Genomic DNA, 21,137 nt, shown 5'->3' with positions numbered 1-21,137 from the left:
AACATGCTAACGTACAGAAATGCACAGTGAAAGCTCCTAGCAGCCTCAACTGTGCCCTGTAGTGATGCTATACAATAACCACACAATAAAGATTAGCATATAAAAGAGTTTAAAATCCTGGATTAGATTAAATTGATTTTAATTACATTCATTTTTTCTTTTTTTATGGAGTCACTACAGAGCAGAGTTAAGATTGTATTCAAAGAATAAGTGCTGTATTCTAAAAAAATGGTTGGATTGCTGCTTGAAGAACAGAACTCAGTTCAACTTTAACTAAGGAACCATGACCAGCACTTCCATAATAAAAATAGCATATGAAGTTACATGAGCTAGAATAAACATTTGAAGAACTATTCTCATACTTCTGAGCATAAGAAGAAATTTCCTTTCATATTTTAGTATTGCTGTTCCTGTAGGAGCATTATTGGCAGCGAAGGTTTTTCCCCTCAAGCACCCAGCATTGAATAGTGTTGGAAAGAGGATGCAGGACTTGATGGACCATTGGGCTGGTTCTGATGAAGAGGGGGATTTTCTTGTTTTTTCAATGGTTTGCATGCAGAGTGTGTGGGACTTAGTTTCCCTGGGTGTTATTTGTTTAATGAGGTGGTGGGAGAGGGCGTTTGTTGTTACAGAGGACCAGCGGTGACCTCGCCTGGCAGTTGGGACCCTGGACAATGGCCTGGAGAATGGATACCTCAGCGACTGGTGACCTGGTGACTGGGAGGCCCAGCTTGAAAGTCATGATTCAGGCCAGTGGGAGGACAATGGACTGAGGAAAGAGGACCCCGGTGACCTGACTAGCTGGTTCCACCCAGTGGGGAAACAGAGCATGGATGAGAGGAGAGGCTGAGAGGAGAGGAGGCCCAGGAAGCCTGTTAACCTGGGACAGAAGACAAAGGACAGAGGCGGGGCGTACGGGAAGGTGACATTGGATACTCAGCTGGAAGGAGGGGGTTTCTGGATGGGGGAGAGAGAGCAGCCAGAGCCCATCTGGATGCAGTTCAGACCTAGATGTACTGTGTGAGGGAGGTTAGGCCTGGGGCCCTGAGAGTTTCCTATGCTGCCTTCAGATGCTCAATAAACCCCTCTGTTTTATGCTGGCTGAGAGTCACTCCAGTCTCGAAATTGGGGTGGCATTATTCCCTCTGGGAGTGGAGGCCATGGGGGTCCAGAGTGAGTGGACTCCTTGAGGGGGCCCACGGTGAGAGACAGGCGTGCTGAAGGCTCAGAGAGGTGCAGTTCCAGGAGGCGGAGGGGCCTATGGCTTAACCCCTGAGAGAAAGTGGAACCCCGAGAAGGGCTGTCACACTGAAGGGGGCTCCTCCCAGGGACTGTACAGAGCCACGACAGAACATGAGTCCTGAGTCCATGACACTGGTACGCCAATTGTTTGGCTCTTATAGAATGATCTGGTTAATTATAACTGTGATGTTGCACTCTGTATGATTTTATAAAAATATGCTAATGAGTGTGAATATAATGTAACTGGAATTTGCTTCATGCAAAAAGTCTCTTGTAAGGTATGATTACAAAGCTTATAATCTACTGAGTGTGGTCATCCTATTTGTATAAATGTATCACTCTTATATCTGAAACTAGAAATATGAAATATAACTCTGAAGTCCTATTGTAGTTATGCAAAGTGTGGGCCATTAACGGTAGTTTGGAATCTTGATGGCTCCCATTAACCAGGACAATTACCTGTAGATGGCTCTGTTTCACTTGTAAGTCTTCCTGTATACTTGTGTGCTGGCAAGTGGGTAATGAAGTCTTACAGTGACATGTGATCATGTCACCTGCACCGGAATCCATCTTTAACCTGGTGCTTTTCCATTGAGAAGGAGGGGTGAGAGTCCAGAGGGACAAAGGATTCCCACCTTATGCAAAAGATATATAAGTAGGTGGAACAGAACAAAGGGGGCAGCCATCATGAGAAATCCCCTAGCTACCACCTGAGCTGGAACAAGGGCTGTACCAGGGGAAAGGATTGTGCCCAGACTAGAAAGGCGTCCAGTCTGTGAAAGAAACTTATTGATACATTTCTAAGGGTGAAATTTTTTCTGTATTCAGTTTTATTACTGTATTAGACTTAGACTTGCGTGTTTTATTTTATTTTTCTTGGTAATTCACTTTGTTCTGTCTGTTACTACTTGGAACCACTTAAATCCTACTTTCTGTATTTAATAAAATCAATGTTTACTTATTAATTAACCCAGAGTATTATTAATACCTGGTGGCGGGGGCAAACAGCTGTACATATCTCTCTGTCAGTGTTACAGAGGGTGAACAATTTATGAGTTTACCCTCTATAAACGGATTTATTTAGTGTTTGGATCCCATTGGGAGTTGAGCATCTGAGTGTTAAAGGCAGGAACACCTCTTAAATTGCTTTCAGCTAAGTCTGCAGCTTTGGGGCACGAGGTTCAGACCCTGGGTCTGTGTTGGAGCATACTGGCATGTCTGGCTCAGCAAGACAGGGTGCTGGAGTCTCAAGCTGGCAGGGAAAGCAGGGGCAGACACATAAGTTGGCAGTCCCAAGGGGGTTTCTGTGATCCAACCTGTCACAATAACGTCATTCTCTTTAAAAAGAGCAGATAAGAACTCACTTTGTACTAATCCCAGATACAGGACTGTAAATATAAATCCGTAAGTATCAAAAGCTGTTGAAACTATTGTACTAATTAAAATAGACTGTTACTCAATATGGCTGATTTAAAATTCACATCTTTCACACATGGTACCTCTTAGTGCTTTGTAGAGAGTTAATTAAAAGGTAAACAGAAACTGAAGGCTTAGGGAAAGATTTGAAGAGGGGAAGGCTAGATGACAGTAATCCATTTGTAGTCCCAACTTCAGATGTAGAGAAATTAACTTTGTATGCAGAGACCAAACCAACCCTCACTTTGCTATTTTCAATGAGGGCAATCAGCAAATGGAATGCACAATAAAGACTCGTACATTTTGAGCGTGGGATGAGATAATATATTAGTAGAGTGACTTTCCTCATGGAAGGAGCTTAAAGCACTTCTCAGTCTTTATATACACAAAAAATTTCACACATTATTGAAAAGCGGTGACTTCTGGGGCATCTATGTAACAACACACAGCAATGCCATAGAACAATTTAGAACAGAAAGTGAAGAACTAAAACTAATGTTCTTATTATTACTTATTAGTTGTATTGCAGTAACAACTAGAGGCCATATTGTGCTAGGCACTGTACAAACATGTAAGAAACAGACAACCCTGGTCTAAGGCCAGGTCTACAGTACAAACGTACATCGGTATAACTACATCGCTCAGGGATGTGAAAAATCCACACCCCATGAACGACGTAGTTCTAACAGCCTAAGCGCTGGTGTAGACAGTGCTGTGTTGATGTGAGAGTTTCTCCTGTTGACATAGCTACTGCCTTTCGTAGAGGTGGATTAACTATGCTGACCTGAGAAGCTCTCCCATCAGTGTAGTAGCATCTTCACTAAAGCCCTACAGCGGTGCAGCTGTGCCATTGCAGTGCTGTGCTTGTAGACAAGCCCAAAGTCTGAGATGAGAGACAATGTGTGGATGACACATGTGGGGGACACAAGAGGAGAATGAAATAATGAGCGTATTAAGCAGCAATAATAGCAGAGAATTAAGGGTAGCAGAATTTAAATACTTTCAACATGAATTTAGTCAGAAGACTCTGGGGTTAACATCCCTGCCTTTGCCACTGGATCCTTAATGCCCACTAGAGGCAAACACTTGGGTTTTACGTCTCATCCATGAGGAAACGGCGGCATCATGCTGACTCAGCAATGCTATACGTGATGTCTTCCTGCTAACACACTTCCTGAAGCACCTAAGTACCGGATGGAAACCTCCAAGCCAGTACTGACCAGGCTTGATGCTGCTTGTGATAAGTCTTACAAAATCACAGGGGAGGTGTCATGGCACTTATCTGTAGGCTAAACAGAAGTTCCAGGAAAACTTTAGGAAACATAACAATATTCAGTTAAATTAACAACCTCTTTCTTCATTACTGCACAGATAGAATACTTTGACTGGAAACTTATGAGAATTATTTGAGAGATGATTGGCCAGCTCTTCAGCTGGTGTGAATTGGCATAGCTCCAGTGACTTCCACGGAGCTACACTGGTTTGCACTGCCTGAGGATCTGGTCAGACAAGACTCCATTATGTGCCTTCTGATTCATCCGAGACACTTTTTGATGATAATTAACACATTGACTTTATTATTAAAGTATTCTGTTTTAGCACTAGCCACAACTTGCTGTTCCAGTTCACTGAAAAGCCCTTGTAATAATGTCAGACTGAGCCGGTGGAAAAATCATTTTTGGACTTTAACCATTCCATATGGACATTCCACTCTGATTCTTTGAGGTAAATATTTAAATGGCTCATGACTGGCAACTTACCACTTTTTCTCATTACTAAAACATCACCACACTCATCTTCAATTGGAAGAAATATCTCAGGAACCACAATGAGTATTCGCCTCTTCGGGGGTGGATTTATATTCCAAATGCATTCAACATTAGCTGGGTAATCACCAGGGTAATTGGGAGACTCGATATAGCCGGTATAATCTCCAAGTTCCCCTCCACAATGCTGGTCTATGAAGAAACATATGTTAGCATTTGTGCTTTGAAATATCTCTAAGTTGTTTGAATCTGCCACAGACACATCCAAATGCTTCCTCGTGGCGTTAGACCTCTGTAAATTAAGTAACTGGCATTTTCTTTGAAAGAATATTGACTGTTCTGAGTCAATTGATCACTGTTTTGCAAACCTAAATTTTAAACCTTGTCTACACATGAAAGTTGAACTGATTTCATAAAGTCAATGTAGACACTGATGTAGTTAAATGGGCACAGTCCCCTTGTGTGGACACTCAAAGTGGGTTAACAACACTTTGTATCAATTGAGCTGGTGTCTACATATAGATATTGCTCTGGCTGCATGTAAATGGTTTTTAAAACAGACTTAGTTGAACCAATGCAAAGCTCTGTGTACACACACTCATTTTAGTTTAAGAGTGCCTCATTTTATTTTAGCTTAAATCTGTTTCTAGTCAATTTAAAATAAATTGACATGTCTGGGTTACTGTGTTGCAAACTAGTGCACTATAGATTCACAGCCTGGCTTGCTGTGTAATTACAACCTGTCTGGACAAGCCCTTGATGTATGACCTTAAGCAAATCACTTAACTTCTCTGCATCAGTTTCATCAAGTGCTTACCTGCTTTACAGAGGTGTCGTGTGACTTACTTGTGGCTTACCTGATGTCTGCATAGTACTTTGAGGAAGTAAAATGCTCAGGAATGATTCTTCAGGAATGATACTTCAGTTTCAGTAACTGCAACCCTGGAGCATGAACAATCTTCATTTAACAGGGACCACACAGCCTTTTATGTGAAGTTGGCTAAATTGAGTCAAATCACTGCTTTAGTTAAAATGGTACTATTTTTCATGTAGACAACCACTATCAAGTGATCAAGGAATTGACTTAAGCTAGATCAATATATGGCACTCTTTAAACTGATTTAAAAGTGTCTACACAAGGGGGCTGCATCAATTTAACTACATCAGTTTCTAAACTTGTTTGTGTAGACAGGCCTAATTCATTACAAATACTCTTTAACAGCAACAAAACAACACATAGTATGCACTGGACAGAGTCCAAAACATTGACATCTGCAGTTGCATGACCTCCTAAATATCTATGGCATTAAATACATATCCAGGCAGAAGTTGTTCATCATAGTTCTTAGGGTTTTATGAACAGGACAACTCTGAGTTAACATGGCAGTAACTAGGAGGATGCTCAGTCAGAAGTGTGGCAATTATAATTCAGTCACCTCCTGCGACTGAAAGTTTGTTAAAGGAAGATTGTTCATGCTCCGGGGTTGCAGTTACTGAAACTGAAGTATCATTCCTGAAGAATCATTCCTGAGCATTTTACTTCCTCAAAGTACTATGCAGACATCAAATAAGCCACAAGTAAGCCACACGACACCTCTGTAAAGTAGGTAAGCACTTGATGAAACTGATTCAGAGAAGTTAAGTGATTTGCTTAAGGTCATACATCAAGGGCTTGTCCAGACAGGTTGTTATTACGCAGCAAGCCAGGCTGTGAATCTATAGTGCACTAGCTTGCAACACAGTAACTCGCTGTGTAGATAAATCCTAAATGAGCATCAAAACTGGGATTATGTTTACGAGTCTTGGTTCCCACAGTTTATATCACAGTGCCTTTTATTGCAAATGAAGGCTTTTCTCACACTTCTGGCAGCAGTCACTTGGCATATAGTTCTTTCAATGCTGGTAGAACCTCCAGATTCCAAGGTTTCCACCGTGACAGACTGACGGTGTTCTGTAATATACTGAACAAACCTTATGGAATTAAGATAAACTTTACTGAGTTAAGTTAAACCTTCCTGAACTAGGGTTAATTCCTTTTGGATACATGTATTACAAATGCAATTGTGTATGTTTTACAGAATCATAGGGTTAGAAGGGACCTCAAGGGTCATCTAGTCTAAGATGCAGGATTTGTTGTATCTAAACCATCCAAGACAAATGGTTATCCAGCCTCCTTTTGAAAACCTCCAGTGAAGGAGCTTCCACAACCTCCCTAGGCAATTTGTTCCATTGTCCTACTGTTCTTACAGTTGGGAAGTTTTTCCTAAGATTTAATCTAAATCTGCTGTGCTGTAGTTTGAACCCATTGCCTCTTGTCCTGCCGTCTGTGGCAAGAGAGAACAACTTTTCTCCATTTTTTAAATAGCAGTCTATCATGTCCCCCCTCAATCTCCTCTTTTCCAAAGTAAACATTTCCAGCTCCTTTAGCCTTTGCTTATATGTCTTGCATTCCACCCCTTTGCTCATCTTTGTTCCTCGCCTCTACAGCCTTTCTATATTATTGTGGCATTGCATGTACCTTCCCTAAAAGGGAGGGGGATGCTAATGTATTTCCTCCAATATCAACCCTTTCAAGTCACTGCCTGTGGAGAGGTATGCATATATTAGATCAGACTTGATTCTCCAGGGACCAACAAACAAAGAAAATACTTTTGAATAAAAGCCTGGAGTTTAACCTGCCTCAGGGCCTTCTTCCTGTTCCAGCAAACAGACATGACCCCTGGTCCACGGAGAGTTCAGTCCTTAGGGGAGGTTTGGAAGGACTGGGCCTACTGAGGCCTCAAAAGACTGGATGCTTGTTCTGTGCTGAAGCTCTGATAAGTTTATGGAGGAGATGGTATGATGGGATAACATGGTTTTGGTAATTAAATATTCATGGTAAATAGGCCCAATGGCCTGTGATGGGATCTGATGGGGTGGGATCTGAGTTACCCAGGAAAGAATTTTCTGTAGTATCTGGCTGATGAATCTTGCCCATATGCTCAGGGTTTAGCTGATCGCCATATTTGGGGTCGGGAAGGAATTTTCCTCCAGGGCAGATTGGAAGAGGGCCTGGAGGTTTTTCGCCTTCCTCTGTAGCATGGGGCATGGGTCACTTGCTGGAGGATTCCCTGCTTCTTGAAGTCTTTAAACTACGATTTGAGGACTTCAATAGCACAGATATAGGTGTGAGGTTTTTTGCAGGAGTGGTGGGTGAAATTCTGTGGCCTGCGTTGTGCAGGAGGTCAGACTAGATGATCATAATGGTCCCTTCTGACCTAAATATCTATGAATCTATGTAACCACAAGGAAACCACTAGGATGGGGCTATTGAAAGACTGCACCTGCCAGAGCCCATGTGAGAATTGGGATGAACTCTGGTAAGCTTATTAGCATGCATATAGGTCACCTTTTTTTTTTTTTTATAAATATGTTTTCTCTGTAATGCTTTTAACTTTAAGAATAAATTAGGCTTGCTCAGAAAGAGCTGCATGGTAATTTATTTCTGTAACAATTGCACTGCTTATGCGCCTCTGAAGAGAAGGGAAGCAGGTGTCTAGGGCAACTGGTCTGTGCTGGGAATGAGACAGTGTAGGCAAGGTAACTGTCCAGTCTGGATTGATGTGGGTCAATGCCCAAGAGAGGCAGCAGCTGAGGAACTAGAGGCTGGGAGTGGGTGCCTTTGCTGGATCACTGAGTGGAAATACAGCTACAGTTGCCACGATCTGCACAAATCTATTCTACACCACATCCCTGAAAGGCAAGAGATTAACACAAAATGCCCTCAGACTAGAGCAGTTGCTGCAGTTTCAAGATCACTCATCTCTAGTCCAGTCCTGGCCAGATCAGCACTGTTGGTAGGAACTGTACATTTTAGTGCCAAGTCATAAGAACATAAGAATGGCCATAGTGGGTCAGACCAAAGGTCCATCTAGCCCAGTATCCTGTCTTCCAACAGTGGCCAATGCCAGGTGCCCCAGAGGGAATGAACAGAGCAGGTAATCATCAAGTGATCCATCCCCTGTTCCCCATTCCCAGCTTCTGGCAAACAGAGACTAGTGACACCATCCCTGCCCATTCTGGCTAATAACCATTGATGGATCTATCCTCCATGAACTTATCTAGTTCTTTTTTGAACCCTGTTATAGTCTTGGCCTTCATAACATCCTCTGGCAAGGAGTTCCACAGGTTGACTGTGTGTTTTGTGAAAAAATACTTCCTTTTGTTTTAAACCTGCTGCCTATTCATTTCATTTGGTGGCCCCTAGTTCTTGTATTATGAGGAGGAGTAAATAACACTTCCTTATTTACTTTCTCCACATCAGTTATGATTTTATAGACCTCTATCATACCCCCACCCACACTTAGTCGTCTCTTTTCTAAGCAGAAAAGTCCCAGTTTTATTAATCTCTCCTCATACGGCAGCCGTTCCCTACCCCTAATCTGACAATGACTCCTCTCTATGAGGTTGGGCAAATCACTAACCTGCTTTACCTTCCTTATCTGTGAAGTGTAATAATACTCACCTACCTCACAGCAAGTTCCTAAGGGTATGTTAAAGTTTTTATAGTACTTTGAATATGAAAAGTAATATGTATGTGCTAATTATTATGATGCGGGCCAAGCTCGGTTCTTGGATGCATGCACAGGGCCCTACTGATGTCAGATGGAAATGTGCTGTCCATTAGGTGACCGTATTTTCATAATTAAAAAGCAGGATACCCTTGTGGTTACATTTTTAGGGTCAGAAGAGACTTACATTTTAGATAAAAGTCCACTTTTTGTTTTATACACGTACTGGTGTTCATATCACCAGCTTTTAACTCAACAGCAAGATGTGCCTGTTTCTTGGAATGGAGGATTTTTTCCACCAGAAATTTGGTGTTCTGAGCAAACATTTTGTATTTATTAAAAAAACAAAAACAACAACAACAACACATACAACCCAATATTCTGATCAATGAAATGAAAAACCGGGACATTTCAAGTGTCTGTATATGAAATAAGTGACTGTCAAAGTCAAACAGACATATGATCTCTTTAGCTACCCAAGCTCAGAGTTTGCTTCTTTGGAGAAAAAGGAAAGGGGGAAAAAGCAACATTCAAAGTAATAGCCTAATCCTGAGATGTATTGAGCATTTTAAATTCCTATTGCAGTCAGGCCCTAAGATCATAATCAGTAAATTACTTAAGCGTGTCCCTAATGGGGCTACTTTCATATATTTAAAGTTGGGCCTGTATTTAAGTATTTTGCTTAATAACTAGATGCTACATAAGGATCAGAAAGTGGATGGGGAAGAGAGATCAATGCAGGGAGCAAAATTAATCAGATCACTTTATTTTACAGTCGTCATACTACTCCCAGTTCCCGGCAAATATCTAATTTACTCTAACTACATTTGAAATGACCAAGGACATCAAAGATTACACATCATATAATCAGAGTGAAAGCTTATGATAAACATATAAACTAATGCTTAATTTAGAACAGTGGCTCTCAACCTTTCCAGACTACTGTACCCCTTTCAGAAGTCTGATTTGTCTTGTGCACCCTAAGTTTCACCTCACTTAAAAACCATTTGCTTACAAAATCAGACAAAAATACAAAAGTGTCACAGCATACTACCGCTGAAAACTTGCTGACTTTCTCATTTTTACCATATAATTATAAAATAAATCAATTGGAATATAAATATTGTACTTACATTTCAGTGTATAGAGCAGGATAAACAAGTCATTGTTGATATGAAATTTTAGTTTGTACTGACTTCGCTAGCGCTTTTTATGTTGCCCATTGCAAAACTAGGCAAATATCTAGATGACTTGATGTACCCCCAGGGGTAAGTGTTCTTCTGGTTGAGAACCACTGGTTTAGAAGACGTATGTAATCTTAAATGAACACATTAGGGGTAGCAAAATCTGGTTGCCTAGAAGAAACTGTCTTTAACTAAAGGTCAAATAAAATTGTAGTGGACTCCTTGGGGATACTTTAAAATGGTAATTTAAGATACGCGGTTGTCTATGGTAGGAGATTCTCAGTGCAGATTTCACTGTAGACAAAGATTATCTGGCACTTGCAACATGCAACCAGTGACATGAGTTCATGAATGAGTGACTATCTCACTATTAATGATAGTAACTTAATTTTCAATTATTTTAGCTCTACAGAGACTCACAGGATGAGTCACTGCAAAACTTGCATGATCTGGAAAGTTTATGCAAACTCTATGTTGTTAAATTGTAATCTGTACCATTCCAAATTAAACTGATACAAAGATATTTTATATACATCCAGCGCTTCTTTTCCAGGTTGTGTTTTCAGTGTTTTGATGTTGTTTTCTACCACTGTAAATATTCAGCATCAGTTCTGGTGGTGAGTAGAATTATTTGCTAATGTTAAGCTGCAAAATTCTGGTCTAGCTCTAGATTCTGAACATCCAAAGTCTGGGTTATTCAGATCCAGAGTTTTCATTCAACCACATCCCTAACATACAGGAAAATATGAGGAACTTACTTTTACAGTGTGTAACATTAGTTGAGCCATCAAAATCTGTACTTGTATTCCCAGGGCAGCTAATGCAGTAATTTTGACCAAATTCAGGCTGGTAGGTTCCAACAGGACATCTGATACATCTGTGTGTTGTGGAATTGTAGTAGTGGCCAGGAGAACAATGAACTGTACAGTAGGAAGGTACATTGTTTTTAGCAAGTAACAATTTTAACTGCAGTGGCATCTTCCCTCCTCTCTTTACATATTCTGTAATTTCCATACTCCAAAGTATTTATCAGACAGTTAAACAGAAAGAGTTTAATGCATTTTTCATTTACAATGGACCTTTGATTGGAATCGCGTTCCAAGAACTAAAGCTAAATTCTTACTAATCAAATCAAATATGCTACATTTATCGCCTTTAAACACAGTGATTTACAAATTGGTTGTTTATACCTGAGTTTATAACAAACAGGTTGACAATAGCTGTCTGCAACAACAACAAAAATGCCTTTTGGAATTGCAGATGAGAGGTTTTGATTACCAGATGTTAGACAGTGCCATAGTATACAATTGAGCAAGCATATAGGTATATAGTCAGACAAACTCCTGCCTCACCATTGTGCCATTTACATGGAAGTTTGCAAACATGTACATGTTGTATATATATCATTTCTCTCTGTCATTTTCATACTCAGTGTTCAATCTCATATCTTCTGTATCATGCATAGTTTTTCAAATTCTTTAAATAAAAATAAAATAAGTAACCTTTGAGGGTCAGATCCTCATCTGATAAAAAAATCAGTCTAGCTCCATGGAAATCAATGCAGCTAGGCTGATTTGCACTAGCTGAGGATCTGGCCCTGAATGTGCATGTCATGCATTCCAAAAAATACTATTTTGACTGCTGAGGACTCTGCAATGTCAGCAGATCATTTCTGGTTTGTAGATTTCCTGACTGTTTAACTCAATAACACAGAGCTGTCTTTTTCTGAAAGTCTTCAAGTTCTTCAGCAATTAAAACTTTGAAGTGAAAGGAGAAATAGTAGAGAAATTACTAAGCAATATATTTTACAAAATGGGAAAAGCTCTGAAATTTACCTTTTGTTTCACAGTCCTGAAATGAAACAGCACCTTCATATTTTGTCACCAGTCCACCGCCACATGGAAAGCAAAGGGTCCTGCCTGGCTCAGGCTGATATGTACCAAGAGAGCACACTCTACAAGGTTTAAAGCCATCTGAAGAGAAATACCCAGGAGAACACTGCCCTAGAAATTGAACATGGTCAATTAGATTATTAAGCCTACCTCTGTGTGCACAATATAAAAAAAATCAGCATTATTTAGCAATGCTTCCTAAAACTTTAAAAATATAACACTAATCCTACCAATTATATAAAATCAATTTCCTCAAAACAATGCCAGTTTCTATGCAGACTCTTTGTTTATCAACATTTCTGTTTGGTCTATAACTCCATTAAGGTATCATTATAACAGTATTTTGCACTGTTAAAGCATCTTTCACCTGAGAATTTCATAGTGCTTTATAAAAATTAATTAACCCTCACAATACCTCTGTGAGGTAGGCCAGAATTCTTATCTCCATTTGATAGATAGGGAAACAGAGGCAAATAGGAACATGGGACTTGCCAGATTGGATCAAACCGGACATCCATCTAGACCAGCATCCTATCTCTGACAGTGGCAGCACCATGACGCTTCGAAGGAAGGTGTAAGAAACCCCACATTAGGCATAAGTGAGCTAATCTGCACCCCACATTAGATCTCATTCTGATCTCTAATAGTTAGCATTTGGCTAAAGCCCTGAAGCATGAAGTTTAACATCCCTTTCACAAAGTTTGTTTATAACAATTCTGGATATTCTTGATACCCGTATAAATGTCCAGTCCCTTTTTTAACCTTGTTACATTCTTGGCCCCAATGATTTCCTGGGGAATACAGTTTAATGACATGTTGTATGAGAAAGTATTTTGTTTTACTGATTTAGAATTCTCCATCTTTTAATTTCGTTGAATGTCCTCTTGTACTCGTGTTATGATACAGAGAGAACAGAAGTTCCTCATCTACCTATATCTTCCTATATCACTCATTATTTTACATACATTTTATCATGTCCCTCATATTTGGTTTCTTTCTAAGGTAAAAAATCCCAGTCTTTGCAATCTCTCTTCATATGTGAGTTTCCCCATGCTCTTAATCATTGTTGTTGCCCTTCTCCTTCAGCAACATCCTTTTTGAGATGCAGTGACCAATACTACAGACAGTATTAAAGTCGAGCCATTGATTTATATAAATTACAATATTCTTCAGCATCCCGTACCTTCTGCAAGCTATCATCTTGTTTGCTTTTTTGATCACAACTGCAGATTGAATAAAGTCTTCAATGAGCTATCATGATGTGTACATGTAAGGTGTATGAGTAGTTTCAATTTTTCCTCCAGGGTGCGTTACTTTGCATTTATCGACACTGAATTTCATTTGACATTGAATTGACCATTCATCTACCATGTTCAGGTCTCTCTAGTTCCTCACATTCCTCTCCAGTCCTGGCTAACCTTAATAATTTAATGTTATCTGCAAATTTTGCTACTTCAGACCATTAATAGATATATTAAACACAGGAGCTAGTGCAGAACCTTAAGGAACCAACCCCCATGATGGGTTTCAGAGTAGCAGCCGTGTTAGTCTGTATTCGCAAAAAGAAAAGGAGTACTAGTGGCACCTTAGAAACTAACCAATTTATTTGAGCATAAGCTTTTGTGAGCTACAGCTCAGCTTATGCTCAAATAAATTGGTTAGTCTCTAAGGTGCCACTAGTACTCCTTTTCTTTTTGCGAATCCCCATGATGAAAATTGATCTTTTAATCCTAGTCTTTTCTCCCAGCCATCTTTTGATCCAGGACAATATTTTGTGTCTCACTTTATGAATACTTAACTTCTTTAGTAACCTCTTGTGCAGGCCCTTACAACGGTCTATTGGAAGGGTAAATAAATTATATTAATATCTTCTTTCCTTTATGCACTACTTTACTGACACGTTCAAAGAATTCTAAGAGGTTAGTGAGATACTCCCATTGACTTCAATGGGACCAGGATTTCACTCTTATAGTGTCCCCCCCTCAACCCCTGGCTGAAATGCAATTGTACAAGAGGATTATTGTGCCATCAATTTCTGAGAAACATTGTGATACTGATAGCTTGATGACAATTTTGCTTTGCTTTTTATGATTTTGGGGCTAGATCCTCTGCTGATGTAAATTGGTATAGGTCCATTGGATTTAATGAGAAGAGGATCTGGCCCTTAGTGTGAAAATTCAGTACTTGTGAAACATGATGGAGTGACAGCCCAGGAGTCTTCCTTTTAGACACAGCAGAGGTACATTCTGAATACCAGTGGTGCCTGCTTTTTGACACAGCCACTAATACTGTGTCTCAGACCTGATCTGGAGACATGATCTATAGGCGTGAAACAGCTATTCTGTCTCCATGCCTATTCAGTCATTGGCTTCTTTGCTGAAATTGCCAGTAAAGTAGCCATATCATTAAATCGGTCATAATAATCGACCACCAGCACACCTCCAAATCACATGGAATTACCATCTTTGTTAAGCAGCAGGCATTGGTGTTTAAATAAGGCTAAAATTAGTTTCCTGGGAAATGCCCCACCTAAATAGATTTCCTCATTAAATAGAATGGATTGCATTTATGTGAACTGCGCTGTAATTTAACTTCAGAATCACTTGCTTTCTTGCAACTTTAAAATAGCTTTATGGTACAATATTCACCCCAAACTTTCTAGCATACTTTTTATGCCTATATTGTAAAGACTGGGAGTTGGGGATTTTAGCTCATGCTAATGAGTTACTACAGTAATGCTGTTGAAGCCATGTACAAAAGTACCATTGATTAGAGCTGGCCAGTACATCTTCAGAGAAACATGGTTTCATTGAAATATGCTGTTTCATCAAAGACAAACCATTTCTTGGACATGTATTGATTCTGACAAAGTTTTTGATGGGACTCTCCGGTCACTTCTAGAGAGAGGAGAGACGGGGAAAGAAGGGGGAACCTGACTTTTATAATCAGTGGAACTCCTTACCAGAATGTTGTGAAGGCCAAGATTATAATAGGGTTCAAAAAAGAACTAAAGTTCATGGAGGATAGGCCCATCAATGGCTATAAACCAGCATGGGGAGGGATGGTGTCCCTAGCCTCTGTTTGCCAGAAGCTGGGAATGGGAGACAGGAGATGTATTGCTTGATGGTTACCTGTTCTCTTCATTCCTCCTGGGGCACTTGGCATTGGTCACTGTCGAAAGATAGGTAGTGGGCTAGATGGACCTTTGATCTGACCCACTATGGCTGTTCTTATGTACATTGTGCTCATCCGTAACGAAATAAAGTAGAGAAAATGGTTTACATTTGTCTTTGAAAACAGTATAATATTTAAAGCTCTTTACAAACTTTAGCCAATTAAACGTCTCAACATCCTTTGAAAGAGGTGAATATTATCACTCCCAGTTTTACAGATGGGGGAATTTCAGCGATGGATGTTGTTACGTGCCAGAGATCAGAGAGAAGAACAAACAGGATTAGAACTCATCAGTTTTTCATGCTGAGTGCAGTGCACAGATCACTGCAGTGTGTCTTCCTCTGGGGTATGACTGCTGATGATGACACAGAGGAGCCATAGGCTCAGACTTCACCCCCCAAAGGATTTCATCAGTATTATCATGCTGTGTACTTATCCCAGCCCAATGTAACCTATCCCTTTGGCTCATAATGTACCATGTCAATGGGCCCTGAGAAGGGAAGGTATCTCCAGAGTTGCATGCCTGGCCAGAAGCAAAGTGCTCTGCTTGGTCTGCTCATTTGCCTACTACTCCCAAAATGCAGCTCCAGCTCACTTCTACTTGATAGCAGTGCTCATGTGTGAACAACTGGAACAAACTGAAAGATTTTTTGGTATTACGTGTAAGTGTATCGAGTTCTTTTCTGTTAGCTTTCCAAGGCAGAATTGTGGAAGGCTTTCCCCACTTTTAGCCTCCACACTTTGCTTGTTATTGGATCACACCTACTCCTTTTATAATCAAAGTAAACTCGCCTCCACATTCTGACACATTCCGTGCGCCTGCTATTCCCTGTCCGTCGTTACTTGGGCAAGGTTCACAAGAAAGTTGACCTTCTGTGTCTTGGTATGTTCCTGGTGAGCAAGGAAGGCACTGATTATGTTCTCCACTATAATAGGTTCCCATGCTGCAGGTAACTGAGGAAAGAAAAGCAGAATCTACTTAAGGACCTTCATTTTGATAATGTAGCTTTGCCTTCTTCGATTCACCCCACCATTACCAATGACACTTTGCAGATTTTGGGCCAATGGAACTAGGTCAATCAATGGAACTAGGTCAATTTACAACATCTGAAAAGATTCATCCTGTATTGTTTAAACCATTAAATGATTTTTTACTGCATTTGAACATTTATCAGACATATGCTTCCAAAAGAGTTAACTCAGTTTTAAAAAAATATGTTGTATTTACAGCAAAATGCTCTTTCATAATGGATGGAGAAATAAGTGAATTTTTCATTCATAGTAGATACATGTAAGTGGTGATTTTATGGGAGTTGTAGACACAAGATCTACAGTCTGAGGACATGATCAGCTGACATAACGATGTCAAGGATTTCTCCAAAGGCAATGCATCCCATCTCATGTTGTATACTTCCTGACAGTGACATGGTTTAACTGGCAACCATTCTAAGCATGTACATTAATCCACATTTTCCTACTGAAAAAGGATATTTCCTTAAACGTTTTATAGCATTAGGTTTATGGGGTAAAGCTTAAGGGGTTGTTAGACTATAATAGCTAAAATTTTCAACCCAGCCTCTAAATTGTAGTATGTGTGTGTATGAACCAGGTAATCAGACATCTGTCAAATCCACATTTGCAAATTCTATTCTTTTTGAATGTAAACAACTGGCTGTGTAAAAGTTAACTGAAAAATGTATAGTTGGGTTTTGAAAATTTGACCCAAAGTAACTATAGTGGTGTGGTTAGCAGGAAAAAAAGTTGTATTATTGGTGAATTAGGAACATAGTGCCAAGAACTAGAGTAAAAGGGTTAGCATCAGCATCTGGCTAAAGTCTGGCAATTTGGAAAACAGTTAAGCCAGACTATCCTTGTTCCACATAGAATTAGACCAGGCGAACCTGGTTTTGGTTTCTCTAGATTATCTAAGTATCTAACAAATTTACTATATGGCTTACTGTTGACCAGTTAATTTTAAGGGGTTTTTATTTTTGGGTGCTGTTGGTCGGAATAGAATTCCAATTTTTCTGGGACTTACCACATTTTCCATCCTGCAGCACTTGCCCTGTACTGCATGCTTCATGTCCTTCAGTAGCCTTAGCTGGCTTATGAGCCACTTCGTACTCTGTCCCAGAAAACTGAATGTAAAATTGCTGTTTGTTAATAGATTTTCTCAATGTTTTGATTGCAGTTTGCAGCTTCTGCTCCATCCTTTTCCGCACACAGTCAAGGTTACAGGTGTCTAGGTGGGAAATAAGAAGAAAACTAGAAGCAATTGAGATTCATGTTTAAGCAGAGTTGCTTAGCAAAAAATTCTCAACCAGCAAAATTCTCTGGTACTTGGTCCACTTCTCTTTATATAGCAAGTGGCAAAAAAGTTGTATTTCTTTCTTTAAATGCTAGCATCAACTGGCTAACTGGCTGAGTTGGCTTTAGGCCGTCTGAAAGGGACAGTCGAGCACTCTGTGCTCTGGCAAACTAAACTTCCCGATCCATAACTGCACATGGAGCTCTGATCTTGTCTCAATCCTAGCATAAAAAGCTTCAAGGTTGGTTCTATTGACTGTCTATAGACAGGGATACAGTAAACACATCACATCAACTGGCAGAGCTAAGCTGGCATCAAGTGAGCATACCCTGCACTGTTATGGGTTATGGCAGTGACTATTGCTACGTGGATTCCTGGAGGTATTAGTAATTGTCCTCCATAGTGTATTTCCAAAGGTTTTATCCAGTTCAGTTCTAAAAGACTCAGACAGTGGGTTCTCCATAACTCTATATGGAAATGTTATTCCATAGTTTAACAACACTCTGGAATATTGAAATATTTATGATAGCATAAATTTCTATTTGATTTTATATCATGATGAAAAGGAGTACTTGTGGCACCTTAGAGACTAAGAAATTTATCAGATGCATGCAGAGAGTGGAAAACACAGTGGGGAGATTTATATACACAGAGAACATGAAACAATGGGTGTTACCATACACACTGTAACAAGAGTGATCAGGTAAGGTGAGCTATTACCAGCAGGAGAGCGGGGAGGAAAAAACCTTTTGTTGTGATAATCAAGGTGGGCCATTTCCAGCAGTTGACAAGAACGTGTGAGGAACAGTAGGGGGGGAAATAAACATGGGGAAATAATTTTACTTTGTGTAATGACACATCCACTCCCAGATGTTAGACCCTGGAGAGCCCTAAACAATTCTTCCCCATCCTGAATCTTCTCCACATGGCTGCCAAAATGTAGGTATGTTGAAATACATGATAAAACATGTTTGATTTTCAGACTGGAGTTCAGCAATCTATATTCTAGGAGATGTCTTTGTAGCCGATGGTGTGAGACATCTCCTAAAAGAAAGCAGCAATGAGCCAATACTGTATCAATGAATGTATCTCTTATTAGTAGAGATGAATCCAAATCAAATACGAGGATCTAAATACCGCTGAACTTTGTAGAAGTTTGGCTCCAGATCCAATCTTTGGGCCCATCTGCAGCTATTAGCTGAATTTCATACTGCATTCTAGTCATCCTGACAGCAGAACTTCCACTGAAGTCAATGGAAGTTCTGAGTGGGGATGTGCTGTTCCATTATGGTTTGGATAATGTGCTTTGTAGATGGGCCTGGTGAAACAGCAGAGAGATACTGGCAACTGTTGATCACAGTGAGGCACTGCTATACAATTTCCCCACAGAACCAGAAAAGATCTTCCACACACCTGAGACTTCCTCAGACTTCATCTCCACTTCGAATTCGGCAGTGATATGGGACACTTCTTTCGATGGTGACTTGCGGCCCCGACGCTTTTTCTTGGAGGAATCACACTTGAGGTTCACAAAGGTCACCTGGCAGTTGTCTGTACAAGGGAATTGACCTCCTTTGCATAACAGAAGTGACATGGAAGAGAAATCAAGTAGCAAGGTAGCAAGTGAAAGCTGGTGTGTGATATTTCAGCTGGGTTAACATTAATGCTCTGGCAGATTTTGTAACATTCCACATGCATTGTTAGACATACCCTTATTTGTGTAATTTTTGCTTTGTGTAAGTGAGGGCAGGAAAAGAAGCCCATACAGCACAGACGATAGAATGGCAATGCTTAGCTGTGTGTTGATACTGTTTGTGTCTTTAATAATGATAATAAATATTTTCCACATACTCGGTATAAGGCTATGGAAGCTCTTTTCAAACATTAGTTAAAAGTCAATGTTGTTATACTTAGTTTATTGATGATTAAATTAAGTCAGAGTGTTCACTTGCATAATGTCACATTACAAGAGAGAGGCAGAGCAAAGACCAAATTTAGAAGTATGGCTTCCCACTTGTGTTCTAGCCACTCGGCAACACTGTGATTCTGTTCTAGCCGCTTGGCAACATTTATATTGTGATAACCATATGTTATGTTATTCACATAACTGAAGTAGCATAGCTTAGATCGATTTACCGCAGTAGTGTAGACAAGGCGTCAGTGCCACAGTAGCCTTTCCAGTGCTGTAGTGCACAACTTTACTACACCAAAGCCACCAAAAGTATTTCATTTTGGGTATGGTATTATATTATATAATCTTATTGTGTAATCATACAATTGGTAGCATTAATTCAAGTCAGATGAAATTAGAGATACAAGGCAAATAGCTAGCAAAGTATAAAGCAAATACAGCCAAGAAAATACACTTATAATATGGACTGAAAAAGAATTTCTGTGACTTTCAAAATGGCTTTGATAGCCAAACATTATAGAAAGAAAACAACCATCATGACAAAAGAGCATTTTAAGCAATAGAATAATTACTTTACTGGTGCTTTGAAAATTAGAGAGAGGAGAATATTTACATTGTAGGTTAACAAATTATTAAATTAAATGAAAAACAGTCTTCAAATCCTATTATATTATTCTATTGTTTTTATTTAGTGTTCATGTATGATTTTTTTTTTAAATAAGGAAATTCCCAGACAAATCTATGTTAAAAGGGAATTAAGATTGAGAGTACTTATCAGTAATTTAGAGTAAAACACAGTCCTGGGATGTTGCAATTATACCAAAACTAAGCATTGTAAACCCAGGAAATTCAGAATTAACATATTTGGACTTCTTTTAAATTTAACCTTACGGTATGGAAATACACAATTAGGGCACCCAAACAATCTTAACTCTGCCCTGCAGTGACACTACAAGAAAAAAAAAAAAAAGAAAAAACCCTAACATATCTTTAAAAATAATTTGCCATAATCTACTCAGGGAAATCTACAAAAAACTCAAACCAGAAGCCTGTAATTGATGTGCAGGTAAAGTCCCAGGTCTATCTGTTGCAAAAGCGTTCCAGACTAGGACTTCAATTGATAGGCGTGGAAGGCTATCTAGTTTGTGCAAGGCAAATGCCTGTTTTGACTTCACTTGACATCTCAAAGCTATGCCTTGGTATATGTAATTAAAAATGGTTAGTTTTTTTCACTTAAAACCTCTCTTTTCTGTTCAACTTTGAAAGGGATGCTCAGGATGAACCTTTTCTGTGTTCCTATTAACAGCCTAGATGATTAAAGTGGAAACAAACAGTTCTCACAATCTACTTGCCATTTCACTATTTATGTTGTTTATTTACTTTTTGTCCTTCACTCTATTTGGGCACTCAGTCTAGAATGATCAATCTCACTTTTGTATTTAGTCAGCTTCTCTTTCTTGATCCTATACTCACAATCGGATAACAATCCCACTCTACTGAGGTTGCAGTTACTACATGGGAATGTTTAAATTATAAGAAAGAAAAACTTTAATTAAAGAATTCATGAAAATATTTATACTCATATCAAGATTTGTAAAAATCAAATGCTCGGACTTCATTTCTGATTTTGCTAAAATTAGAAATTATGTTTAACTCTCTCCACTTTCTTGATTCTTTTTGTAATACCATAGCC

General features: G+C 39.5%; 1 protein-coding gene across 4 annotated transcripts in view; it reads right to left on the bottom strand.

Annotated features, from left to right (window-relative positions):
- Nucleotides 1-21,137, bottom strand: part of SCUBE1 (signal peptide, CUB domain and EGF like domain containing 1) — a 295,284-nt gene that overhangs the window by 12,968 nt on the left and 261,179 nt on the right. For 2 of the 4 annotated variants that reach the window (XM_074936783.1, XM_074936801.1), the window contains 6 exons: nucleotides 18,946-19,104; nucleotides 17,263-17,466; nucleotides 16,017-16,178; nucleotides 11,994-12,161; nucleotides 10,917-11,078; nucleotides 4,419-4,616 (listed from right to left, as the gene is read on the bottom strand). In XM_074936783.1, the coding sequence (XP_074792884.1) occupies nucleotides 4,419-4,616; nucleotides 10,917-11,078; nucleotides 11,994-12,161; nucleotides 16,017-16,178; nucleotides 17,263-17,466; nucleotides 18,946-19,104 (1,053 nt within the window). The remainder of the gene's footprint in view (nucleotides 1-4,418; nucleotides 4,617-10,916; nucleotides 11,079-11,993; nucleotides 12,162-16,016; nucleotides 16,179-17,262; nucleotides 17,467-18,945; nucleotides 19,105-21,137) is intronic. The other 2 variants (XM_074936793.1, XM_074936811.1) reach the window with 1 other exon arrangement.

The sequence above is a fragment of the Natator depressus genome, chromosome 1, assembly GCF_965152275.1.
Source record: "Natator depressus isolate rNatDep1 chromosome 1, rNatDep2.hap1, whole genome shotgun sequence".
Taxonomy (NCBI): domain Eukaryota; kingdom Metazoa; phylum Chordata; order Testudines; family Cheloniidae; genus Natator; species Natator depressus.
This window is presented reverse-complemented; position numbering and strand designations above follow the sequence as displayed.